At 42.9% G+C, this 23,150-nt stretch overlaps 1 protein-coding gene across 1 annotated transcript in view; it reads right to left on the minus strand.

The window, feature by feature from the left end:
* Nucleotides 1–6,434: 6,434 nt before the first annotated feature.
* Nucleotides 6,435–23,150, minus strand: part of LOC146562389 (uncharacterized) — a 306,632-nt gene continuing 289,916 nt past the window's right edge. The window contains exons 9-14 of the mRNA XM_085294108.1: nucleotides 20,505–20,625; nucleotides 18,172–18,284; nucleotides 17,770–17,818; nucleotides 13,441–13,571; nucleotides 7,954–8,364; nucleotides 6,435–7,850 (exon numbers count right to left, since the gene is read on the minus strand). Of these exons, the coding sequence (XP_085150234.1) occupies nucleotides 7,476–7,850; nucleotides 7,954–8,364; nucleotides 13,441–13,571; nucleotides 17,770–17,818; nucleotides 18,172–18,284; nucleotides 20,505–20,625 (1,200 nt within the window). The 3' untranslated portion in view covers nucleotides 6,435–7,475. The remainder of the gene's footprint in view (nucleotides 7,851–7,953; nucleotides 8,365–13,440; nucleotides 13,572–17,769; nucleotides 17,819–18,171; nucleotides 18,285–20,504; nucleotides 20,626–23,150) is intronic.

Here is a 23,150-nt window from a genome sequence, read left to right on the forward strand (position 1 = left end):
GTGGGGTTGAAATAGCCATCACGTGACGTAAAAAAAGAGAGAAAATATGTGTATAATCACAACCGTGCCTGTGTGCATGGTGTAGTTTAGCTGATTGTGTTTACGTCCCTTTTCTCCTCCTACTACTATGTATGTCCACAGGCAGCTCAAGGATGTAAAGGCAGGGCTCAGAGCCACTCAATTCCCTGCCACCACCCACCGTTACCACAGTGTTACTGAAGCATGGATGTCTGCCCCTGTCCCCCAGGGGTTTGGTCTCCCCACCCGCCCTTCTCCCCCCACCCTTTCTCAACCAACATGCACCCACCCATCCGCCAAGCTCTCCTCCTCCCTGACTTGCTCCCTGATTCAGCGTGTAAAAGCGCCCCCTGAATGATGGATTACGGTGTCACTGCAGCCTGCGAAGGATTAATTTGTTTCATTGATTTCTCTTTAGGCAGAATGCCAGCGTCTGCCGCTTCCCACCTTTTCCCCAAGACTCGCAGCTGTAATAGACGGTAATGGCCTAAGACAAATCAGCCCGTTTCTTGTAAAAATAGCACCAAATAACCCTCGCCACCTTACACCATGCACTCAACTCACAACCCCATCAGGGGGTGGCCGTGGAGATGGTGGCGGGGCATCATGGGAGTATTTGATTCATCCTCAGTCTCTATCACTCTATCTGGCTTCCATGCCGCCATACCTCCTTATCCGGTGCTGCATGTGAGGTGAGCATCCAGTCGCCCTAACAAAGCCATAAGTCTGCCGTACTTACAGCTTCCTCTCAGGCCTCACAATGGATGGGTAATGACAGCACTGTCTGGAGGGGGCTGTGGGAGTTGGGCCATTCTCTCCAGTAATGGAGACTGTTACAGCCATTCTCTGCACACCTGCAGGAACAGCTAACTGTTAACCACTGTGATCTATGGCGAGGCCTTAACGCACTAGGCTAAGGTTGAAGGGCTGTAGTGACACGAGTGAATTAGTGCATGTCACCACAACATATCTTTTTTGTTTTTCCTGTCTTTGCTGTGGTACATGAAGTCATTCTACTGGACACTGAGCGCTATGGAAAATCATTGGAGTTATTCACAAACATATCTGCACCAATGAATCAGTTTTGGTACAGCTCTCAGCACAGCGAACTGACTATCTAGCATTTCTGACATTCACTGATTTAACACAGACATAAGATGCTGCCACATCTTTACTGTCACTGCTTTGAACGATGGGAAACCCAAACTGCCTGTAACATTAAGCGCACCACTACAGGCTGACTGTTCTCGAATGCTTTCCAGTCCCAACGAGATTTATGAGCAAACCCACATCCATTAATCCATTGTTGATTTGCTGTGGCTGCCCCGCAGGGCTTTTGGGATCAGATATCATACAGTACTGAAACTCACCCCGTTGTGCAGAAGCAGAGACACCCTCACTGGTGCTAAAAATGTTGCACAATGATTTAGGAAATGAAGTCTTCCTCAGTGTTTAAATTCATTGCACATTTCAAATGTCTGCATCTTCAGAACCTGAAAGATACGCACTGACAGAAACGATGCCTCTTACATTAAAAATGACAACATAAAAGTGAGTGACAACCCATATAGGCCTCAGTATCAGTGAATTAGAGCGACTCCACAATGTGATAATGACCCAGGCTGCAGGGAAATCTCATCAGCTCTCTGCAATCAATTTAACAGTGTTTACAAAGCCACAAGCTGAGGCTTGTGCTTGGGGACGAAGCACTGGTCACCTGGTGTTCCACCGCTAAGCTGGCCTCTCCTGGGTAAACCTCCACAAAGCCCCCTCATGTCTGACACCACCAGGTCCTTCAAATACTCCTCTCAGACAGAGGATTAGGTAATCTCACCATGATACTGTCCTTTTCTCTATTTCTATCATTTTCCCTCTCTTTTTGACACACTCTCTCTATCCCCCTCTTCTCATACATTACATCCTCCTTACCTTTCTGCCTCTCTCCTTCTGGCCTGTTGAAGAGCTTGTTCTACTCATGGCACATCTATCCTCGGGAGTCCTTACCTTCTTAAGTGCCTCCAGAAAAGGTTAGTTGGCAGGTAATTGTCCAGTTGTGGCTAGGCTTATCTTAATTGTAGGTGCTTAAGTGCAAGCTACACTTCCATTGATGGAGAGTTTTGCGTCAAGTAATGGGAGGAGACAAGAGGATGATATGAGGAAAAGATTTAGCATTTTAAAGTGCCTGTGACATTTTTCCTATGGATACTTGTACATTGTGCTTCGGAAATGTGACATAAAATATTTATTCAAATCTATTATTTGATATGAATAATTTTTATATATTTTTTTTCCTAAAAATCTTTCCCTAAGCATCAGTGGATAATTTTATTAGAGCTAACCCTTAATGAAATGCAATGCTCACAGTGCAAAAATCCAAAAGACCAGGTCTTCAGCTGTTTTAAATCTATACTATTAACCATGTGATCATACATATATCCATGTCAATAGGAAGCTTTAGGGGGGTTAGTGTTTGCGTTGCCCCAGTCAAAGGTCATGACTGACCAATAAAATATTTCTAAAGCACCATCAATAACTCAGACATGTAGACTAATACAGTATTAGACTGTGGGAAGGCAGAGAAGACCTGCTGTGCTTGCTTCAAGCAGAATGAATGGACCAAAGGCCAAAAGGTTACTGGACAGACTTATGCCTGGTGCCCCTGCACCCCCTCATATGCGCATTTGATAGCGACAGGGGCAATTATAAAGGTATACTTCAGTAGGTCAAATGGGAGAGGGCAAAGTGCAGAACCTTAAAAGCACTGGCTGGAGTCAAAGGTTATGATGCACATAGGGCTTCATAGAGTGTGCCGAGTAGGGATAATGGAATCAAAGCAATAAAGACACAGTGATATATTCTCTTCATTTATGTGTATTTTCATAGATAGACACCTAGACAACTAAGAATCACTTGTGATCAGACTCTCAAACTAAGGCATTAAATGTTTGGATTTCTCTTTGCAGTGTGTGCATTCATATACTGTATGCATTCTGTGGAACCATCAGACTGAAAGGCTATTAAATATGAATAGTCCAAGGTCATGGAAGGTCGTGGCACACATTTAGCATGAGTGACCAATGCCAAATTTAAAGGTCAAAGTGGAATTGCTTGAGTCGGAGCAACAGGACGTTTGCTCTTCCACATTTATGAATCCCATTGGTGGTGATTTATGGAGGGGGATAAATGTATGGACAGGAAGAAAACACTCTCTTTCTCCTACCCTGTCAGACTCAGTAAATACACTACTCAGTCATATCACTCACCATTTCACAGTGAATCGCCACTGTATGCTTCCTGCTCAGATTAAAAACTGTCTTTGTCTTGTCTTGCCTCCTCCCTCCAGCTCTGGGGAACACACTGGAGGTATTGTTGCTATTCCACAAGACTATATATTAGCATTTCAGACAGCTGTGGTACAAAAGTAGTGTTCAAAGTCAGTGGTGTGCTTTAGTTTTGTACCAATTCCGTTGGTAGATTTGATGCTGTAACAACCATGCACAATAGAAGTCCTCGAATGAAGCCAAAAACACTCTAATCTGCTATTTTATAAAAATCTTTATTTTTATTTCAGCCACTATATATTTCTAAACCCCTTTTAGAAATAACTGCCATCCCTTTTTCGTTTTTATAGCCTGTTTTTCATGAGTTTTGTTTACTGTCATTAAGATTCCAGGTCATTTAAAATTGCTCATGTTGTAGCAGGTCACATGCTTATCCAGCTTATCCAGCAAATCATTGGTAATTAGGAGCGAGGCTGTACACCGCATTTTGCAGCAGCAGCCTTGCTTTGACTGGGCCAGCAATTAACTCAATATCCCAGCTTTTAGAGTTTTGTAGGCCTTTTGAACGTGAACATGCTCCCCATGTATCTTTGGCTCTTTAAATGTGAAAACCAGCCCGGCAATGGTGCACCACAGCCTTTTGCGAACTGCCCCCAAGTGATTCAGAATCCGGCCAGAGAAAAATTCGAAAAGAAAACATGCTTTTGAACTGCCGGCCAAAACGGAAACATGGTCTAGTAAGCTGCTTTTTAACCTGGACCATAAAGATCTATTTTCCTTTCCTCCAATGGTAATAAATTTGCTTTTTTCCCTTATTACACATATTATATTTTTCCATGGGAAGATCAAAGGGTGATAATGTGCAACACCAGTGCATATTACTTGACACTTTACATTTAGTTCTCCATTAGTGTACAGTTCAGGGTGTTTGCAGGTTCAGGATGCCAAAGATTCTTTTAATAACAGTAAACCTTATAGCAAACCAATCTGATGATTTTTCTTGGAAAAAAAATCACCTGCATTTCTTCCTTGTTTCGACTTACAGGTCAGCTGTGAGGATCGCATTCTTACCATTTTAATACCAGCATTGGCGTTCCCCCACACTCCAGCATTTACACCATCCTTCCTTCCCTGTGAGAACATTTCCAAAGGCCGTTTATATACAGGACAAGTCCTGTGCGATCTGTCACATTCATCTCTATTTCACATTCACCATGGGGCATTTGAACCACATCAGAATCTATTAACGTCATGCAGATCCAGCCCCTGCTGACAACACAAATCATGATAAGATGGAGCAGTGACTCTATAAACACCCTCGCTTATATATCACATCATATGAGCTGGACTGGAAGGCAGATCTCACTTGTCGTCTCTGTGTGATCGTCTATTCATGCGGTTGGACTAAAGATATGAATATCATTACATCACTATCTTAAACTTATGTCACCCAACCTCAATCAAACAATGGATATAAACAGCCCTGCGTGTGTTTATCTGTGAGAGCATCCGTCACTCTGCAGTCGGATTTCCAGCTCAACTGCTTGTGAGGACAGATTTATGCTGTAATGCATCAAATCAACAGACCTTTACAGTAAAATATGACTTTATCAATAGGCCTGATCAATAGTGCATGCGAGACGCTGTGTAATTATTACAGAGGTCTGTATCAATAAAACTGTCGTGCATGAACTCCTGCTAAAGGCTACTGAGCTGGGAGTCACAGACTGTCAAAGAAAGGTTTGAGTCTTGGCCCTGACATGTTTTGATTACTGTACGTAAGGTCATGTTGTTAATGTAATATAAACTGTGAGTACACGGTTGGCTGAGATCAAATTCAGGGTTGGGAAAGTTTTACTATAATATTAAACTACTGCATAGCAACTTGTCTAGAAGTAAATTTAAATAGTGTTTTATTTAACAATTAATAGTGCCAGGCCTATTTAAAAACAGTCATTGTGAGCGAGTGTCTTTGCATCTCTGCCGACAGTAGAGATTATAAATGATAGAGACGAGCATGACTGTCTTTACTGGAGTGAGGATCATTTGTCCTGAAGCAAGGCAATCTAAAAGTTGAAGAAAGACTGTCAAAAAGAGCTTTGTATTACACTGTGGTGGAAGCACTCTGCATTAACACACACTCACATACAGTCACATACACACATACAGTACGCCACAGAGACAGCGCGTGAGGCAGGGACCAATGAGGCAGTTTATATCGGGATTTTGTTTCACAGCCATGGCCTCCTGGGAGAGAGGGGTCTGCCAATAACACTTAAGAGACAGAGCAGGAAAAGTAAGTGCTTTTATTACAGCTCATCACTCATGTAATTTCTGGCAGCATTTGTGATTACAGATCAAGTGATTGACTAACTACACATTCGGCGGCTGAGTTATGAACCGGGTGCCTACCATTCCAGCCCCAGCAGATTCTCAGTGTCAGCTGTAACTCATCTTCTCCCAGGGTGCTAAATCAAAGAGCACACCGCAGCTGGAAGAGTTAAATAATAACTTGAGCTTTATTGTAAATCTGCCAAAAATTAAACCTGCACCAACGTCATCCTGGCCCTGATGTTGTACTGCGTGGGGTGAAGAGGCTGGATGGAGGGGATCAATAAAGGCCCTGATGGAGGTATTGATGGATGACAGGTGAAGTGGGTGTGTACGTGTGTGCGCGCGCGCATGCGTGTGTATAAGGGGTGGGATTGAATCACCCCGGGGTTAGGTAGAGAGCACCGGTCAGGGTGTTTAATCGACAGGTCTCACCTTGAATCGATTGGCAGGAGTCTCGCAGGGCAAAGACGTGATACACACACAATCAGCACTAACTCACACCAAAACAAACCGTAGGGAGTGGAAGAGAGACGTGGGTGGATGTCTCAATGCCATCAGTGCTGCCTTCCTGCAAGTAGTTGCTGGGCTTGTTACTTGGAAACAAATTTAAGACTCAATTTAAAGGCACTTTTTAAATTTTACTTGTCAGTCTCGAACATTACCATTCCTTTACATACCTTTGCTTGGGCGCACCAAATTTGCAGTGGTATAGTAAATGTATTAAGCACTTTTTCAAAGAAATAATGAACTTTGCATGTATTTGTCTAATTTTCCAGTAAAAGCCAAATACTATACAATGTCTTACAACATTTCTCAAAATATTTTTATTGAGTGATTGTGGATACAGTTTATGGAAAAAAAAGAAGAAGAATTGAATACAAAATTGAATACAAAACAAAACTTCTCATGTTAGAACATAGGTAAAGAAAAAACAAACAAACAAAAAAATTAACAAAAAAAACGCAACCCAGGAGTGGCAATTAAAACTAACAAACCCTTTCCTTACAAACAATTTCTTGTTACAACAAAAATCACAACTTACAATAACTGAATACAACTAAAAAAAAAAAAGCCAACTTGTTACATGACAGACAGGTGTTTTTAAAGGTGGATGATAAAAGGTTTTGCACTAAGCATTTAGTTAAAGAGCCAGTTTGCATACCACAATATTAAAGGACACACTGACAGACATGAAACAAGACAACAAAGACAAAGAGCAAGCTCACATTATCTGTGCAACAAATCAATTTCCTCAAACTGAAAAGAGCCACAGTGGCAAACACATGTGACTCATACCGAAGAGACGGACAGCCATGAAAATGCCTCACCGTGAAAATGTCTTACAAGAGGCCAAGATCCGAGAAGGCGTTATGTCTTTAATAAACAACATACTGTAAGCATTAAAATGAATGTGGCGCAGTGTGTAGGGTAAGAAACAACCTTCTCAAGTTCTGTTGAAATGATGTGATTCAAGGTCTCAGCATTTTCTACACACGGTTTTGACTGTAGGGCATTAGACAAAAGTCTAATGCCTTCAAATAAGGTCAAGTTTCAGGAGTGTTGTTGACTGAGATGGCTTATCGGAGGAACGTACTTGCCAAATCAGAATGTGTGATCACAGGGGTAAATTGGACCCTATTAATGCTCATCTGGACTCTGTTTTGGAGAGCTCCTCCAGAGCAGAAGGTTGTTTTTGCAAGCAAAAATATTTAGCTTTACATCCATTATCAAGTAGATAACAGAGAGCACAATTCCATAGCCAGTGATTTTTTTTGCGGCTTTTGGTTAAGAAATATACATGTTTAGGATAACAAAAAAAAGTTGCATACATATTCACTTGGTTCACTGGTGGGCAGAAGTAGACCTGTGAATTCTTGGAGTAATGCCAAAGGAAAAAGCTTGTCTTCTGTTTGCAGAGCACTTTTTAAATGGCTTAGATGAAGGAGGAGTTTGAGAAAGAGAGGTTTCAACCTGCGATCTCAAATGGGAGGAAGGGAATGTGTGAACTTGCTGTCCAGAGCTAGAGATTGAAGAAGATCTGTAAATGGAAGACTTAAGGCCACTGTGTGGTCCCGTTCTTGGATGGTGACAAGAGGTTACAAATTGAGTTCCAGGACATTTCACAGGAGGTCTGGGTGCAGGCCTGAGCTCGGGGCTCTGCAAAATGCTGCTGCCGCCTTCAGATTTTTGGACTGATTTGGTCAGATATGATCTTCTCTGAAAAGATAAAGATTTATGAAAATATAAGTACAATATATTGTGACAAACTGGAAAAACTGGAGTTGTAGTTTTGTTTGTGATGACTATATAAATAACTCACCTTTTGAGCCCCAGATGAAATTCTGCTTTGAGCTTGTTGTCCCTTTGATAGCTGGGGGAGAGTGCCAGCAGTGGGCCTGCATTGCTTGCCGTCTGACCTAGGTAAAAGATGCAGTGTAGTGAAGACTACGTGAAGACTGCCTTGACTATTTCTGCATGTTCTGCTCCTTGGCTCAAACCGCACTGCTGTCTGACAACCCTCTGTATCATCCCCCTGCTTGGATTTGATTGATGAGTGGCCACTTCCTGTCCCATCCGTTTCTGTTGCAGACATTGCCTCATCTGTGTATGGTTTTTGTTCATGTCTTTCTTTTTCCTCTGCACTTTCACTTTCTTCATCTGTCTCTTGCTCCTCAAAGCCTTCTGGACTTTCCGAACCTTGAACCAGTTTGTGTTTGACATGTCTGGAGCCCTGTCAGGTGGATACACACAATCTTTTAAGTTGTTTTTACTATGATTTGGGTAGTAATATTGTACAGTCAGTTTCATTGTAGAGTAAACCTATAGGAAACAGAGAATTTCAGCAATAGACATCAATATTTATCTTTGTCATATAACATGTATTGCAGTCAACAATGTGCTCATTTATGAACACTTGTTTGAGTCACTTAAAAAAATATAGACTAACACCTTGTGTTCTGTCAATTCATCCAAATCTTCCAGACTTGCTGAAACTTAGTGTTGTGCACATTTCTGGGAAGCCAGTGTAATGTTCTTCATGTTTGGAAGTAATGTATGCATTACTATGGCATTACTAATGTGGTTACTTTATTGTTTTTTGTCATTCTGCTATAATGGACTACATTTTAAAATTCAGCAATCACATTACAGTCACTAATCCCTTTATTATTTTGACAATTTAAGTTTCAGCTTTCTCTTTCTGTACTGAGACCCTGGAGCACATCTGTGCCAGTGCGGCAGTACCTCTGCCCAGTAAAAGATCATCACTGCCAGGAACACTTCCCGCCCTGACATAAAACTGGGAGGGGAAAGCTGATTCAGGAAAGCAAATTAAGTTTCTAGAAATGCCTGTTAAAACAACACTGAGGCCAAACATGGTGCATTGGACAAACTGTATCTAATCCCTTTATAACACAGAGATATTTGGCAATGTTAAATATTTAGCTGATGTGTGTATGTGCATGTGCATGCTGCATGCCTTAGATGTGTATATATGGAGGTGAGAGAATGTCCCTGGAAAGGTTGCCTTCATCAGTGCGCAGTGTAATTCTAATTGGCTTTATTAGAGGGCTTAAATCTAATACCATCTCTGTGCCCTGCCTAAGGCTTTGAGTGTGTGTTTGTGAGTGTGCACCTCTTTTTTTAATGTTTATGCCTCAACAAATTTCTTACAGAACATTTACAGAGTAACATACATGAGTAGATGGACTAAAACAGCTCTATCAGACGGTGGAAAAATACAGTTACATTCCCTCCTCTAAATGAGCCTGATGCAGCGTATTTCTCCAGTCTGAGAGTAGAGCCCCAGTCAATAGGCAAATACAGCATTTAGACGTTCAAGTTCATTGAAATAGCTGCACTGTAGCTCCAGATGTGATGATACAGACTTAAGGCAAGAGAAAGCAGCATGGAACTGCTCATTTGACCCCATTTAAAAACTTGATACCAATTAGAGAGTTCTGGGTGTAAATAATTTAGGAGATCTCTCTCACTGAACACACAAATAATGTTATGTGCATGCACACATATATGCACATGGATGTGCATGGGCTCTGAAACACACTAAACTACGAATATATGCACACTCCTGTGCGCGCACACACATGTACGTGCGTAAAGATTCCGCTGTGCTCTGGAAACAGACTTCTTAATGAAGCCTTCCCGAAGTGAAAGTAGAGCAGAAATACATACTGGCCCATTTCTGCCTTCAGTACACCCTCCTCGCCTCTCTCCTCTCTCCCTCGCTCTCCCTTTCCCTCACCTTCTCCACATCATTTGTTTTATGCATGTTTCATTGTCTTTCTCTTTTGTCTCAATGAGTTAAATCACAACCCCTAATTTATGGCTACAGGCAAAGACACTTCTACAAACAAACTGGCTGATGAGAGGGGATGACTGAAAACATACGCGCTGAGCGGTGTGTGTAAATCTTAAAATGTCTGTTACTGTCTTTTTATCTGTGGTTATTTACATAAGAAATGACAGCATGTGTAAAAGAATGACTGCGATGCAAAATGAAAAAGGCTGCGCGCTCGAGGAGAGGGGAAGTGAGCAAGGGGGGTGAGAGAGAGTAAATCCAGTGACACTGAGTGGGGAGCACTCAGGTGTGGTGAGAGGATTATACAAAACCCTGAGTATGAATGACAGTAAACACCTGAATGACAGAGAGACGGGGAGGGGTGGAAGTGTGTGTGTGTGTGTATGTGTGTGTGTGTGTGTGTGTGTGTGTGTGTGTGTGTGTGTGTGTGTGGCTTTGCGTGACAGTTTAGTGGCCTTCACTGATATTCTGAGAGGTAAGTGAATATATATTCACTCTGATGTTTTCACAACTGTGCTGCCTACTTAAGTAAAACTTGCTCTATTGTATCCATAGTATATACATTATGTCTCTCCCCCTCTCTCTCTCTCCACATATATGTATATATATATATATATATATATATATATATATATATATATATATATATATATATATATATAAGCTGTCCATACCTGAGGCCTTGGAAACTGCCAAGCAAAGACTCACAGCCTTGGCCAGCCGCTTGAGGAGGTACACCAGAGAGATAGAAGGCAGGAGAATAAACCAGCTGTTCTCCACAGAACCAGCAAAGGTGTACTCTCAGTGGCAAGGGAACAATAAGAGAACAGCACCACCAAGGCTGGAGACGGAGCAATACTGGAAGAGCATATGGGAGAAGGATGCAACCCATAACGGCAATGCTCAGTGGCTAGAGGATCTGAGGGCAGACCACAGCGACCTCCCTGAACAGGGTCCAGTAACCATCACAGTGGCAGATATCCAAGAAAGGGTCTCCAGTATGAAGAGTTGGACAGCACCAGGGCCCGACATGGTTCACGCCTACTGGCTGAAGAAGCTGACTGCACTCCACGAGCGTCTGGCAGCACAAATGAACCAGCTGCTAGTTAACGAGAGACACCCGGAATGGCTAACTGAAGGCCGGACGGTCCTGATCCCCAAGGACCCCAAGAAGGGACCGGTCCCCTCCAACTACCGACCAATAACCTGCCTCAGTACTACATGGAAGCTCCTGTCAGGCATCATATCGGCTAAGATGAACAGGCACATGGGTCAATACATGAGTGGGACACAGAAAGGAATTGGCAAGAATACCAGAGGCGCAAAACACCAGCTACTGGTAGACAGAACAATCAGCCGAGACTGCAAGACCAGACTGACCAACCTGTGCACTGCCTGGATTGATTACAAGAAGGCCTATGACTCAATGCCCCACAGCTGTATACTGGAATGCCTAGAATTGTACAAGATCAATGGGACCCTAAGAGCCTTCATCAGGAACTCAATGGGGATGTGGCGTACAACACTAGAGGCCAACTCCAAGCCCATAGCACAAGTCACCATCAAGTGCGGGATCTACCAAGGAGATGCTCTGTCCCCACTGCTGTTCTGCATAGGCCTGAACCCCCTCAGTGAGATCATTAACAAGACTGGCTACGGATACCGACTACGGAACGGAGCAGTTGTCAGCCACCTCCTGTACATGGATGACATCAAGCTGTATGCCAAGAGTGAACAAGACATCGATTCACTGATCCACACTACCAGGCTATACAGCAATGACATTGGAATGTCGTTCAGACTGGAGAAGTGTAGTCGGATGGTAACAAAGAGAGGGAAGGTAGTCAGAACTGAGGGGATTGAACTACCAGAAGGCAACATTGCAGACATAGAGGACAGTTACAAGTACTTGGGGATCCCGCAGGCGAATGGGAACCATGAAGAGGCCGCTAGAAAAGCTGCAGCCACCAAGTACCTGCAGAGGGTCAGGCAAGTCCTGAGGAGTCAGCTGAATGGTAAGAACAAGATCCGGGCCATCAACACGTACGCCCTGCCCGTGATCAGGTACCCTGCTGGGGTAATAGGCTGGCCAAAGAAGGAGATAGAAGCCACTGACATAAAGACAAGAAAGCTCCTTACCATGCATGGAGGGTTTCACCCCAAGTCCAGCACCCTGAGGCTGTACGCTAAGCGGAAGGAAGGGGGCCGGGGACTGGTGAGTGTCAGCACCACAGTCCAGGATGAGACAACGAACATCCAAGAATACATTGGGAAGATGGCCCCAACTGACCGAGTGCTCAGTGAATACCTCAGGCAGCAGAAACCCAAGAAAGAGGAGGGAGACGAGGAACCATCATGGAAGGACAGGCCCCTGCACGGTATGTACCACCGGCAGATAGAGGAGGTGGCTGATATCCAGAAATCCTACCAGTGGCTGGACAAAGCTGGACTGAAAGACAGCACCGAGGCACTAATCATGGCAGCACAAGAACAAGCTCTGAGCACAAGATCCATAGAGGCTGGGGTCTATCACACCAGGCAAGACCCCAGGTGCAGGCTGTGTAAAGATGCCCCAGAGACAATCCAGCACATAACAGCAACCCTGCTGTTATGTGCTGGATGCTAGCAGGCAAGGCATACATGGAACGCCATAACCAAGTGGCCGGCATAGTGTACAGGAACATCTGTACCGAGTATAACCTGGAAGTCCCGAGGTCAAAATGGGAGATGCCCCCAAGGGTGGTGGAGAATGACCGAGCTAAGATCCTGTGGGACTTCCAGATACAGACGGACAAAATGGTGGTGGCTAACCAACCGGACATAGTGGTGGTAGACAAACAGAAGAAGACGGCCGTAGTGATCAATGTAGCGGTTCCGAATGACAGCAATATCAGGAAGAAGGAACACGAGAAGCTGGAGAAATACCAAGGGCTCAGAGAAGAGCTCGAGAGGATGTGGAGGGTGAAGGTAACGGTGGTCCCCGTGGTAATCGGAGCACTAGGTGCGGTGACTCCCAAGCTAGGCGAGTGGCTCCAGCAGATCCCGGGAATAACATCGGAGATCTCTGTCCAGAAGAGCGCAGTCCTGGGAACAGCTAAGATACTGCGCAGGACCCTCAAGCTCCCAGGCCTCTGGTAGAGGACCCGAGCTTGAAGGATAAACCGCCCGCAGGAGCGTGCTGGGTGTTATATATATATATATATATATATATATATCATAAACTACTGATATGTTCATTTACACCATGCATAAAGAAACTGAAACTATTAAATGCAAAGCAGATTTGAGCAGCAAATGATGGACGGACGATGAGGATGTCAACAAGGCAGGCAGGGGCAGGGAGTGTGGAAGAGAAAGATATCACTCAGGAAAAATCCACGGCAAGAGATAGGGAGCTGTTGGGTTAGCGAGTCAGTTAGATTTAGCTTTACAGTATGTAAGTCAATAAAAAGGCTGTAGTGCAAGAAAGAAGAGATATGTTTATCTTACCTGTGCCGTGTTTTCTTTCTCTGTGTGCTCTATTGGTGAGGGTTTTCTGACAAGGTCTCTGAAGTGAGGAAGGTCTCTGAAGTGAGTTTGAGTTTCTGGGTGAGCACACTGTCTGTTCTTCTTTCTGCTCTCTGAAGCACAAACACCTCTCAGCAATTTCAATATACGTTATAATACCTTTTTATGTTCCAAAACTGCATGTGTATGTTCTGTAGTCATCATATACAGAAGCTGGGCGTCAGTTTCTAATTCTGTGCTGCTAAATGAAGTGTCAAACCTTAGAGCCCCAGTGATTTTTTTTTTTGTTAACCTGAATAGTTAAGTTGGAAGAAACAATTCTTTTTTCTACATGCCATTAGCAGGAGTGCCACAGCACACTCAGCTCCTGTTGTGGAAAGCTCAAATGTGTTTTTAACCTCTGGCTTAAGGTTAAATTCAGAAGACAGCAATGCATGTTGATTCCTGGATCTCCTCTTAGTGAAATCCCTCACCTCTAGAGCTATATCACTGTACAGTGCTGACTCTACATGAAGCGTGACCCCGTTTCCCCCACGGCGACCCCCTCCTTCCCTTCACAGCGTTGGAAGATAGAGGAGCACAGGGGAAGGCATGCCAAGGCAGTAGACACTTTTAAGCAAAGATTAAAGGTTTTTCTTTTTAATCAGTCATTTGGCAGCAATGTTAGCATTTCACCCTGGTGCTGCTAAGGATCAATTTTTAATGCTGCTGTGCACAGAGCAGACAGGGTGATTGGCAAAGGAGAAGCTATTTACAAAGGATCTATTTACAAATTTTCCATAGAAATATGCAGAGGGCACAATTGACATCTCTTACAGAATTTTAAATAAGCTCTTCTTTTTTTTTTACTTTGTCACAAGGCGCGACCCCTTAGCGCCTGATCATCACTTCAGTGTGCGTGCGTGCATGTGTGTGTGAGTTTGTGCATGTGGGTGCACAGACTCACAAGTGCCTCACATATAAGAATAATAAAGCAACATAACTCTCTCCCTTGTGTTGCATTATCTTCATTTCTCCATCGTATGCTGCCAGGGGCTGGGTAACTAGGTCAATCAACCCTGGTGTAAACACATCACAACAATCCACCAAGAACATGCTAATGACAATGACTGCTTTTTAATTTATATCTCTCAGTCTCTCACTCTTCAGTTTCAGTAATACTACTTGACGGATTTCAGCTTAATATTGCATCCAGGTAAGCAAAAATTTTGGTAAATAGGAGGTAGTTATCTACTATACCTACTGGGCTTAAATATAAAATTGCCCCAATCAGCAATAACTAAAAAAAACCCAATCACTTCATGTTAAGAAATGCTTCTTCGCGGAGGATTCACAACAAATCAACTTCAACCTGCAGTAAATGTCAGGCTGTGTTTAATGGTGGCAGGTGTACAGGACAGAAGTGAGTCTTACACAAAATACAGCAAGCAAGTAACATCTTCAGAACTATACAAGTTCATCTCTGTGCAGACCCGACACCGGTGCCCTCCATGCATCCATCTTTAAGTCTACCCATGAATCAATCCATATATTCATCCATCCATCCATTCATTATGCAACCGCCTATTCATTCCTTATCCAACCATCCATTCATTCATGCAGTCAAACAGCCTTCGAGCCAACCAACCCACACACCATTGATCCAATGATTGACCCTGCATTGGGTAGATCAATACTCTCTTAAATGGCATAGTTGTAAGTGCTTAGGCACAATGGCAAGGCATTGTTTGTGTAGTTAATTTCCAAGGTAGCAAGGCCGTGCAGGGCTCTAACCAAAGTCAACTCTCTTTTATTCTCCACTTACACGATAACGTCAAAGCAAAGAAAGGGGGCACTGAAAAAGATATTGAGCAGAAAGCATCCTGTACACATGCAACAAAAGGGGCAGTGTTCCATGCAAAACTACTTGTAATGACCCAAGACTATTAGATGCTCCAGATAAAGATGCCTGTGGGTACAGCAGGTTTACAGACACATTACTGTACTGTCACACATGCAACTAGACAGGCAAGAGTAATAGCAAACATTTAAACATTTATAGATGAAAGAAATCATGATGCACATCACTGTAATGAGGTGCAGGCTGAAGGTAAAGTTAAACGAAACCATGACACATTTCACCTCGACACTGATATTATACTACACCGTTGATTTAATAATAATAAAAAAGAATTACCATACATATCACTAGTAAAGGTATTACTTAAACAATATTAACCTGAAGTAGCAGTAGTAGTAGTAGTACAGACTCACACCCTGTATATCATTGTGCAGCCTAATGTGGCTTGGTGTGCATACAGAAACTGTGATGGGTTAGAGCTGGGGCCGGGTCTTGGCATTAAATGAGTGGGACTCTGACAAGTCTTGGAGTTCTGTCACTGCAGTTCACAGGTCTTGTTAGCCAAGGTGTCGGCAGGGGTGGAAATAGCTGTGTGTGAGTGTATCTGTGTGTGTGTGTGAGCTGAACATTAGACAGCACTCCTACCTCCACCTCCTCACCTGACACCAGCAATAAAACTAAACAGGCCAAGGTGCTATGCTGTGTGCATGTGTGCGTGCGTGTGTGTGCGAGTGTGTAACTGCGTGTATGGATGTGCACATGGGAAAAGGGGGCATGTGTGCTGCAGGGTTGTTGTTGTTGCTGTCACCAATTTGCCGGGGCCTCCAGACGGGAGTAGGAGCAAGGTGACGGAGCTGTGGCTTGATAAACACAGAAGCCCTGCTTCGATTTCCCATCCAGTCCACTTTGGAAACACATGGCTCTTCTTGGGCGCTCTTGGCCCAGGGAAGAAGAGAGTCGCGGTGGGGGGTGGGGGGCAGCAGGGGGAGAGAAGAGGGAGAGCCACAAGAGAGACACAGTGATGGGCATGTAGTGAAGGAAAATAGCAGTCAGAAAGAAGGCAGAGAGAAGAAGTGATGGAGGGGAGGTAATGTATGTGGTACAGCTAGGAAGAAGGTAGACAGAGGTGACAGGCCTGGTGGAATCAGCTCAGGTGTGCAGAGGGAGAAAAAGAAAGATTAAGAAAGGAGAGGGGAGGAGGGGAGTGATGTGAGAAATTTGAGTGAACCTCTAAACGTCTTACACTCTCAAAAAGATAGACACATACAGTCAACCGTCTCTTCACAGTGTGCTTCTTTCAATCTTTCACTCTTTCGGTCCCTCCATCTCTTTCTCTTTTGCCTGAAAAAAAACTTTGCAGTGTTCCGCTTTTCATATGACATCAGAAGTTTAAAGACCAGCTCCAGCTGGAGGCGCAGAGGAGTGTCAGTGAGGGAGGTGGGGCACTGAGCTCCCCTCTGCCCCCCTAGAGAGTTAAGGAGATCACATTTTAACCCCCTCCAAACCCCACCCTGCTGCTCCTCTCCTCCATGCCTTAACACCAACATAAGAGGACAAGTGTGGGCTCTAAGCACCAGTGATCAAACACGAGCGGCTGCTGGGTACGCTAGGCTCAGGACTGTTGGCCTAATAGGATTGGAAGCCCCCAGGTGAGCCAAAGGACACCTCCAATCAGTGTGATTAGCCAAAGGCTGCTATAGCACCGACTGATGTACAGTACTAAAAAGGATCACATTGGTTGTGAAGAATGCAAGCAAGTAATGGAGTGTAGTGTCATGGTTGAATGCGCATGTCAAAGTGTTAGGCTGGAATGGCAGAGTTTAAAACTGCATGTAGTTTTAATGTGTCAGAACGATCTCGAGGTTTTGACTGTTTGCTAATCATTATTAAGTTCACAGAAGCGTATAATGTGCAGAGCTGAATAATAATCTTGGCTTTCTGGCTATGTGTAAAAAACAGAGTAGGCTGTGCATCTAGGCAACATGCTCAAGCACAGGCACACATAAATGTGGATTTCTATGAGTAAAGTCTCGCCATCCACATGTTTACTAACACATACATGAACGGACAAGCACACGAGCAACATGCCCAGATACGCACTCACAGACAGGCTTTTATAAACTCATCAAATCCAAAAAACAATTACCAGAGACTGAGCTCATCACTGACTAAGCAAAAGTCATTCAGCGTGTAAAACACACAATATAATTAGCACACATCAAGCTGCTGGGTCCTACTGTGCATTAATGATGCTTCCCTCTGAAGTGAATTATGGTTCGATGAGTGAGAAAGTGAGTGAGGAGGGGCTTTGAGGAGGAACAAGACATCATTTGGAGAAAAGGATGAGGAAACCAGTGCGGAGAGGAAATACCTGAGGTTGACTGGTTTATCTTTAGTGACGCAGTCTAACTGCCCCAAGATCAATTAAACGGAGAGACATGAATCTTTGGGAATGATGACGGGTTACTCACTTGTGGTGAGAGCCATGATGTGCCATGCACCACAGGCAACACTGATCACCTGCGAAAAAAAATCTAATGTTTTTAAATTTTAAAGTAGTGCGAAAATTCCAAAGACATAGCTTAGCTTTGACGTTTTTCCCCAAAAATTACCTGATGTTGTAAATTTGTATAAAAGGATAAGACAGTGAGAAATGAGACTCACAAAGATGCCTAAGACCTTTGCTACATATTTTCATACTTAATATAGCACTGATCTACAGCTCTTTGTGCAAGATGAGGTCATAATGTAAGCCTGCAGGAAGTGTAACTTCTAAATCAATGGAAAGCAATGCAGTGTGGACTTACCTTTTAAGAACTTACAAATATCCAGATAAAAATCATTTCTCTGAAAACCTTGAGGCACAAACGCACCTTTCGGCCAGCTAGTGGAAAAGGCTGGGGGGTCGAGAGCCCTTTGGGGCCTGCATGATATGTGACCCGGGAAACACAGGGGATCTGACCCCAGAGAAGCAGATCTCCACCTGCTAAAGAGAGCAAAAAAGAGGCAAAAGTTCTGAAGATAGACCAGAACACATGCAATTTCACGGTGCCACAAGGGAAATAAAATATGAAAAATGAAATGACCTTACAGACTTTTTGTTTCTCATTCTAACTAGTGTATTAGCTGCTCCTAAACATCAGTCCCTGATCACATTTTTACCACACGCACACGTGCACATGAGATCAACTTTCTTCCCTCACCACTGAATGGAGAGAACACATTCTCAGTTGGCACCTATTGAAAAAAAACATATACATAATATGTGCTCACCTACTGCAAACACTCCAGCATCCACTCATACTAACTCAGTCTGGCTTTTTAAACCCACCACTAATAAATTTATATTTACTGCCTGCATTGAGGACTTTTAAATTATGGCGTACAATAAACCTGGCACACACATCTCAAAAGCTCTTTCAGGGGATGTTAAAGCAATATAGTAAGCAATTTTCCAAAGTGGATTACAAATTTCACATCCAGGTTTTATTGCACATTACGATAACTTAACCACATCTAAATGTTCCGCATAAATGGGAAATATGTGCTGCTTAATATGCTATTTTTCATTTTTTAAGAAGCGCTTTGCAAACCCTGCCAAGCGAGGGAGCCTGCTGGTTTGTGTGGTGGGGGAGTCAATAATCTTTATGAGGTGGATTTTAATTACAAGGAGATAACTGAGTATCCTCCTCACGGCAAGCCTCCATCAATCTCTATTCTGCATCAAGCTGTACATAGCCTTGGCACACACGCACACAGGCATGCACGCACACACACACACGCTCGCACGCACACACATGCAGACGCAGATACCCTTTCAGACATGATTGATCAATCAATCAATCAGTAATGTATTATTTTCATCTCAGTGAAGCAAACCTTATAAAAGCATATGAGACAGGCATTTCTGGATGGCATTTTACAACAGATGCAGCACTAACACATACATGTACATACACACAAAATACAAACACGCAGACACGTTTACCGAGACTCTGGCAGAGTAATCCGGCTAAAAAAGGTTAAGGCTGATGTTTTCCGTACGAACGACAGTCTGTGAAAGGTCAGATCAATCATGTGCTAAGCATGTCTCGTAAGCAATCCATAAAGCACTTGTTTTAAATAATAACATTTTATAGATCACTTAAAGACATAACTGTACCACAGGCAGGTATGGCCTCATGTGCCAAATGGTCTTCAGAGAGCCAAGAATTCAAATGGAACAAACTTAATATATGGTGAGTGCAGCTCATTTAATGATCCGGTGGCATTTCTAGTGAAACCGTGCACGCAGTGCCAGCAAACGTCTCCGTTCAACAATAGGCAATTCTTTTCTCTGAATGTTGCAGCATAGCAGTAGCATGTAAATGTGCCTTTCACTTGAAACAATTACACTGCCTTTTCTCTTTATGCAGAAGATGTTACGTTGGCCATGTAACCGCTTTAATTCCTGCTGAAGAAGAAGCAGTTGCCTGACACTTTGCAGTGGTGTAAATGTAAAAGCGAGCACATGGTTCCCAGCAGCGGCACGTGAGAAAATAACGAATAAGAGATGAGTTAAGAAATGATCTAGCGCTACCTGTTTTCAAACTTAGCAAAGAGTTTCAGCTTTTCAGGAATTACAGTAAAGACGACCAGGCCAGAGGGAAAGATGACATTTGCTTGGTGTGCCTCCTTATCTCTCAGTTGCTATGGCGGCAGTCTGAGATCTGAGTGGGGTAGTTTAGGGATAACTACTTGAATAACAAATCAATTCATTTTGTATATCACCTAACGGAAGAAGCTGAAACTGGGTGCAGTGCTGTGCAGTTTCATTTGGCTTAAGAGATATTGAGAGCTAATGAGGTTGAATTTGTGCTCCGAGTGATGTCATTTGAGGACACTGAATCCTTGTTGTGTTAATTAAAACTCAACGAAATAATGTAGATGAAAAATTTGCATGGCTCAAAGCCACAGTGAGGGGTACTACTGGGAAAATAAGGGTTTCAAGTTAATAAGTGGTTTTTATATATTACGTAGAGTGAATACAACTTTTAGGACTTTTTAATCACAATGAGAGATATTTGCAGTGACAATTAGACATTGAGGGTTTTAGTTAAGTAATGTTATTTAATTGGACTTAATGCTTTCAGGCCAAAATAATACAGCCGCAGGAAAGATAGGATCAAACAGTGGTCTTCTATTGCATTTTGGATGTCTGGCTCACCTGTGACAGCTGCACTGTAGCTGTCCCCAGCTCGTATCTGCGAGACCTCAGAAAGCTGTGAAGAGTTGAGAAGGCTAGGAGTCGATACGTGCAGTCTGTCCTCTCCGAGTCCAAGCTGTCCCTGCAAGTAAAATAGCGATACAGTGTAAGTTACAGAAGTAGAATAAACATTAAAACAAAAGCCATTTCACTGCTTACAGATAGGATGTGTCACTATTTAACTATTCCTATAATTTTACCATTTTGCAGGCAGCAGTAAGTCTATCTTTCATCTGTTAAATCATGCTGCCCTGCCATTGCAAAAATGAAAAGATGGTTGTTATATTTGTCAAAGAGGACTTGTAGATCACCTGCTGAGTGTCATGAGCGCATTCCTGTAAAGCACTGTTATAATATCTGCTGTGTACTGCATAAATGAGATGGGCAACAGGCAATTCATCTTGGTTCAAATCGCTGTCTCTAAGGAGGAAGCACTATTTAAAAAAAAGCACACAGCATTTTTTTCATCATTCATAAGTCTACTTCTTTTTATGTTTCATTTACCACCCCTATCCAGCACAGAGCCTTAATAGCCATAGCATCTCCCACAGTACAAAAGAAGGCTTTGTTCCTAATTTACATCTTTCTGTTTGTTACACATTGTGAGGGTGTTCAGTTTGACTCCTGTCAGTTGCCCTGCTCCTCTCCGCTCCTGCAGAGATAAAGGCTTTCTGCACTGTGCACATCGGCATGCCCTGGCATATGTCTGAAAGTGAGCACAATATGTATGGGTTACTTTTGAGTCTATGTGTGCGCCATGCAGTAATCTGAGTCTTTAATTGGTTATTCATATGCGCGCTACTGTGAGGATTTGTAGATGCGTGGCAGCATATGTTCCTGCTGTGAGTGTGTGCATCTAAGTATTTAAGGTGTGAATGTCATTGTGCTTCCATCAGAGTGTGCCTGTGAAAGCTTACTTGCATTTAGGTGCACTAAGTGAACACATGTGTCCGTACCTGTTTGTGCGTCTGCATGTGTTTGTACTTGTTTAAGTGTATTTTTGTGTGTCTGAGTGAATGAGCACTGTCAGGTGCTGCTCCATGCTGTGCCAGCTGCATCTGGAGCCATCTGTGTTGGGGCGCAGTGGGAGGGGAACGGATGACTTTAATGTACTTGAACCCCAGACAGACCTTTCCCAGACAGTCGTCAGTATGAAACCAAGACAACTGGGCCCAGTCAAGCTGAACTGGCTGATCTGGATGGTGAGCAGGAGACAGATGCTTTGGTTACACTGTAACCCCCCGGTCAGACTCACTAGGGAACCTTTGGCAGTCAGATACACACAAACACTACAATGTGTTTGTTTCAATAATAGAATAACACTGCTCTATATCGGAGAACACTCTCACCTCATTTTAGATGTCAGCCAACTTTCTACAGTACAATCCAGGTTTATTGTGTTTATTGCAAACATGCATGTATATGAAGCTGACAAAATCACAAGATTTAATTTATACTTCATTTGAGTTATCAGTTTAATGAACAAATTCAATTCCTTTCACAGTAATTAGAGCACATGCTATTGTGTTTCTTATGTTTATCAGAGAATTCAGCTCAGATTGCTGCTTTAGAATTTATGTAGCTACAACTGGAGAACATGCTGCAGGACTTGTTTCCCTGTGTTTTTCACTTAATAAGTACAAAGACATTGTAGAACAAATTAGGTACAGGACATATGGCATGAAAGAAAAGAAGTTAGCCACACTGGCCTATAGACCAGTTGGTGACCCTCTGGCAACCTCTGCTACCTATGGCAAAAATGTGTCTTCTGCAAGAGGAATGATGCACTAAAAAAAAAGAAAACCTTGTGATTGCTTTGATCACTAGCAAATTGCTTTAGTTACCCACAGTTTACATGGAAGATGCCGTCTCATCTGCAAACACTCATTAATTAACCTCTAAGTGAAAGTGTAACTCAAAAAAGTTACACAGTAAAAGCATTTCCTGCTGAAACCAACATGTTTCAATGGTGCAACTTTGAATTTAGTTTTAGATAACCAACTGTCTCCATTAATGGTTTGCATGGGACTCACACGGTTTCACAACCACTTAGTGAGCACTTGATGAGTGTTTGTAGACTTGTCATTGTCTTCATGCAAAACACAGGTAATTTGCTAATGGCAAAAGCAATCAAAAGACGTTTTTAATTGTGACTGCAAAAATGCATAAAATGTACAACTATTTTTGTGACATTTGTGCATTCTTGGGCTTTGGTTGTCAGGGTATTGCAGCACCCACTTGTTCTGAATTCTCTATCATACAAGAAAAATAAAGACATATCCATTCAAAATGACAACCACAGTCAACACTTTACCCACAAAACTAAAAACAACACAGTATGTCAACACATAATGCGCCACCACAAAGACAACACAGAGGCCTCGTAATGATCTTGCAGCAACAATATGACTAGTGAAGCACAAAATCAATTAATGCAGCAGTAGAATCAATAGGTGTCTCTCAGCCTGTATGTCCTGCAGTTAATTAATAAACAAAAAGGACATTAAGCAGTAGAGCATCAGAGTGTGGCAACGACTATCATCAGTCACAATGTGTGTACTGATGGCATTAGCAGGAAGGGAAAAGAAAAACATAGACAGATATAAA

The sequence above is a fragment of the Mchenga conophoros genome, linkage group LG12 (assembly GCF_057382185.1).
Source record: "Mchenga conophoros isolate Kocher_MC1m ecotype Shallow Benthic linkage group LG12, M_conophoros_male_GT1.1, whole genome shotgun sequence".
NCBI classification, from domain to species: Eukaryota; Metazoa; Chordata; class Actinopteri; order Cichliformes; family Cichlidae; genus Mchenga; species Mchenga conophoros.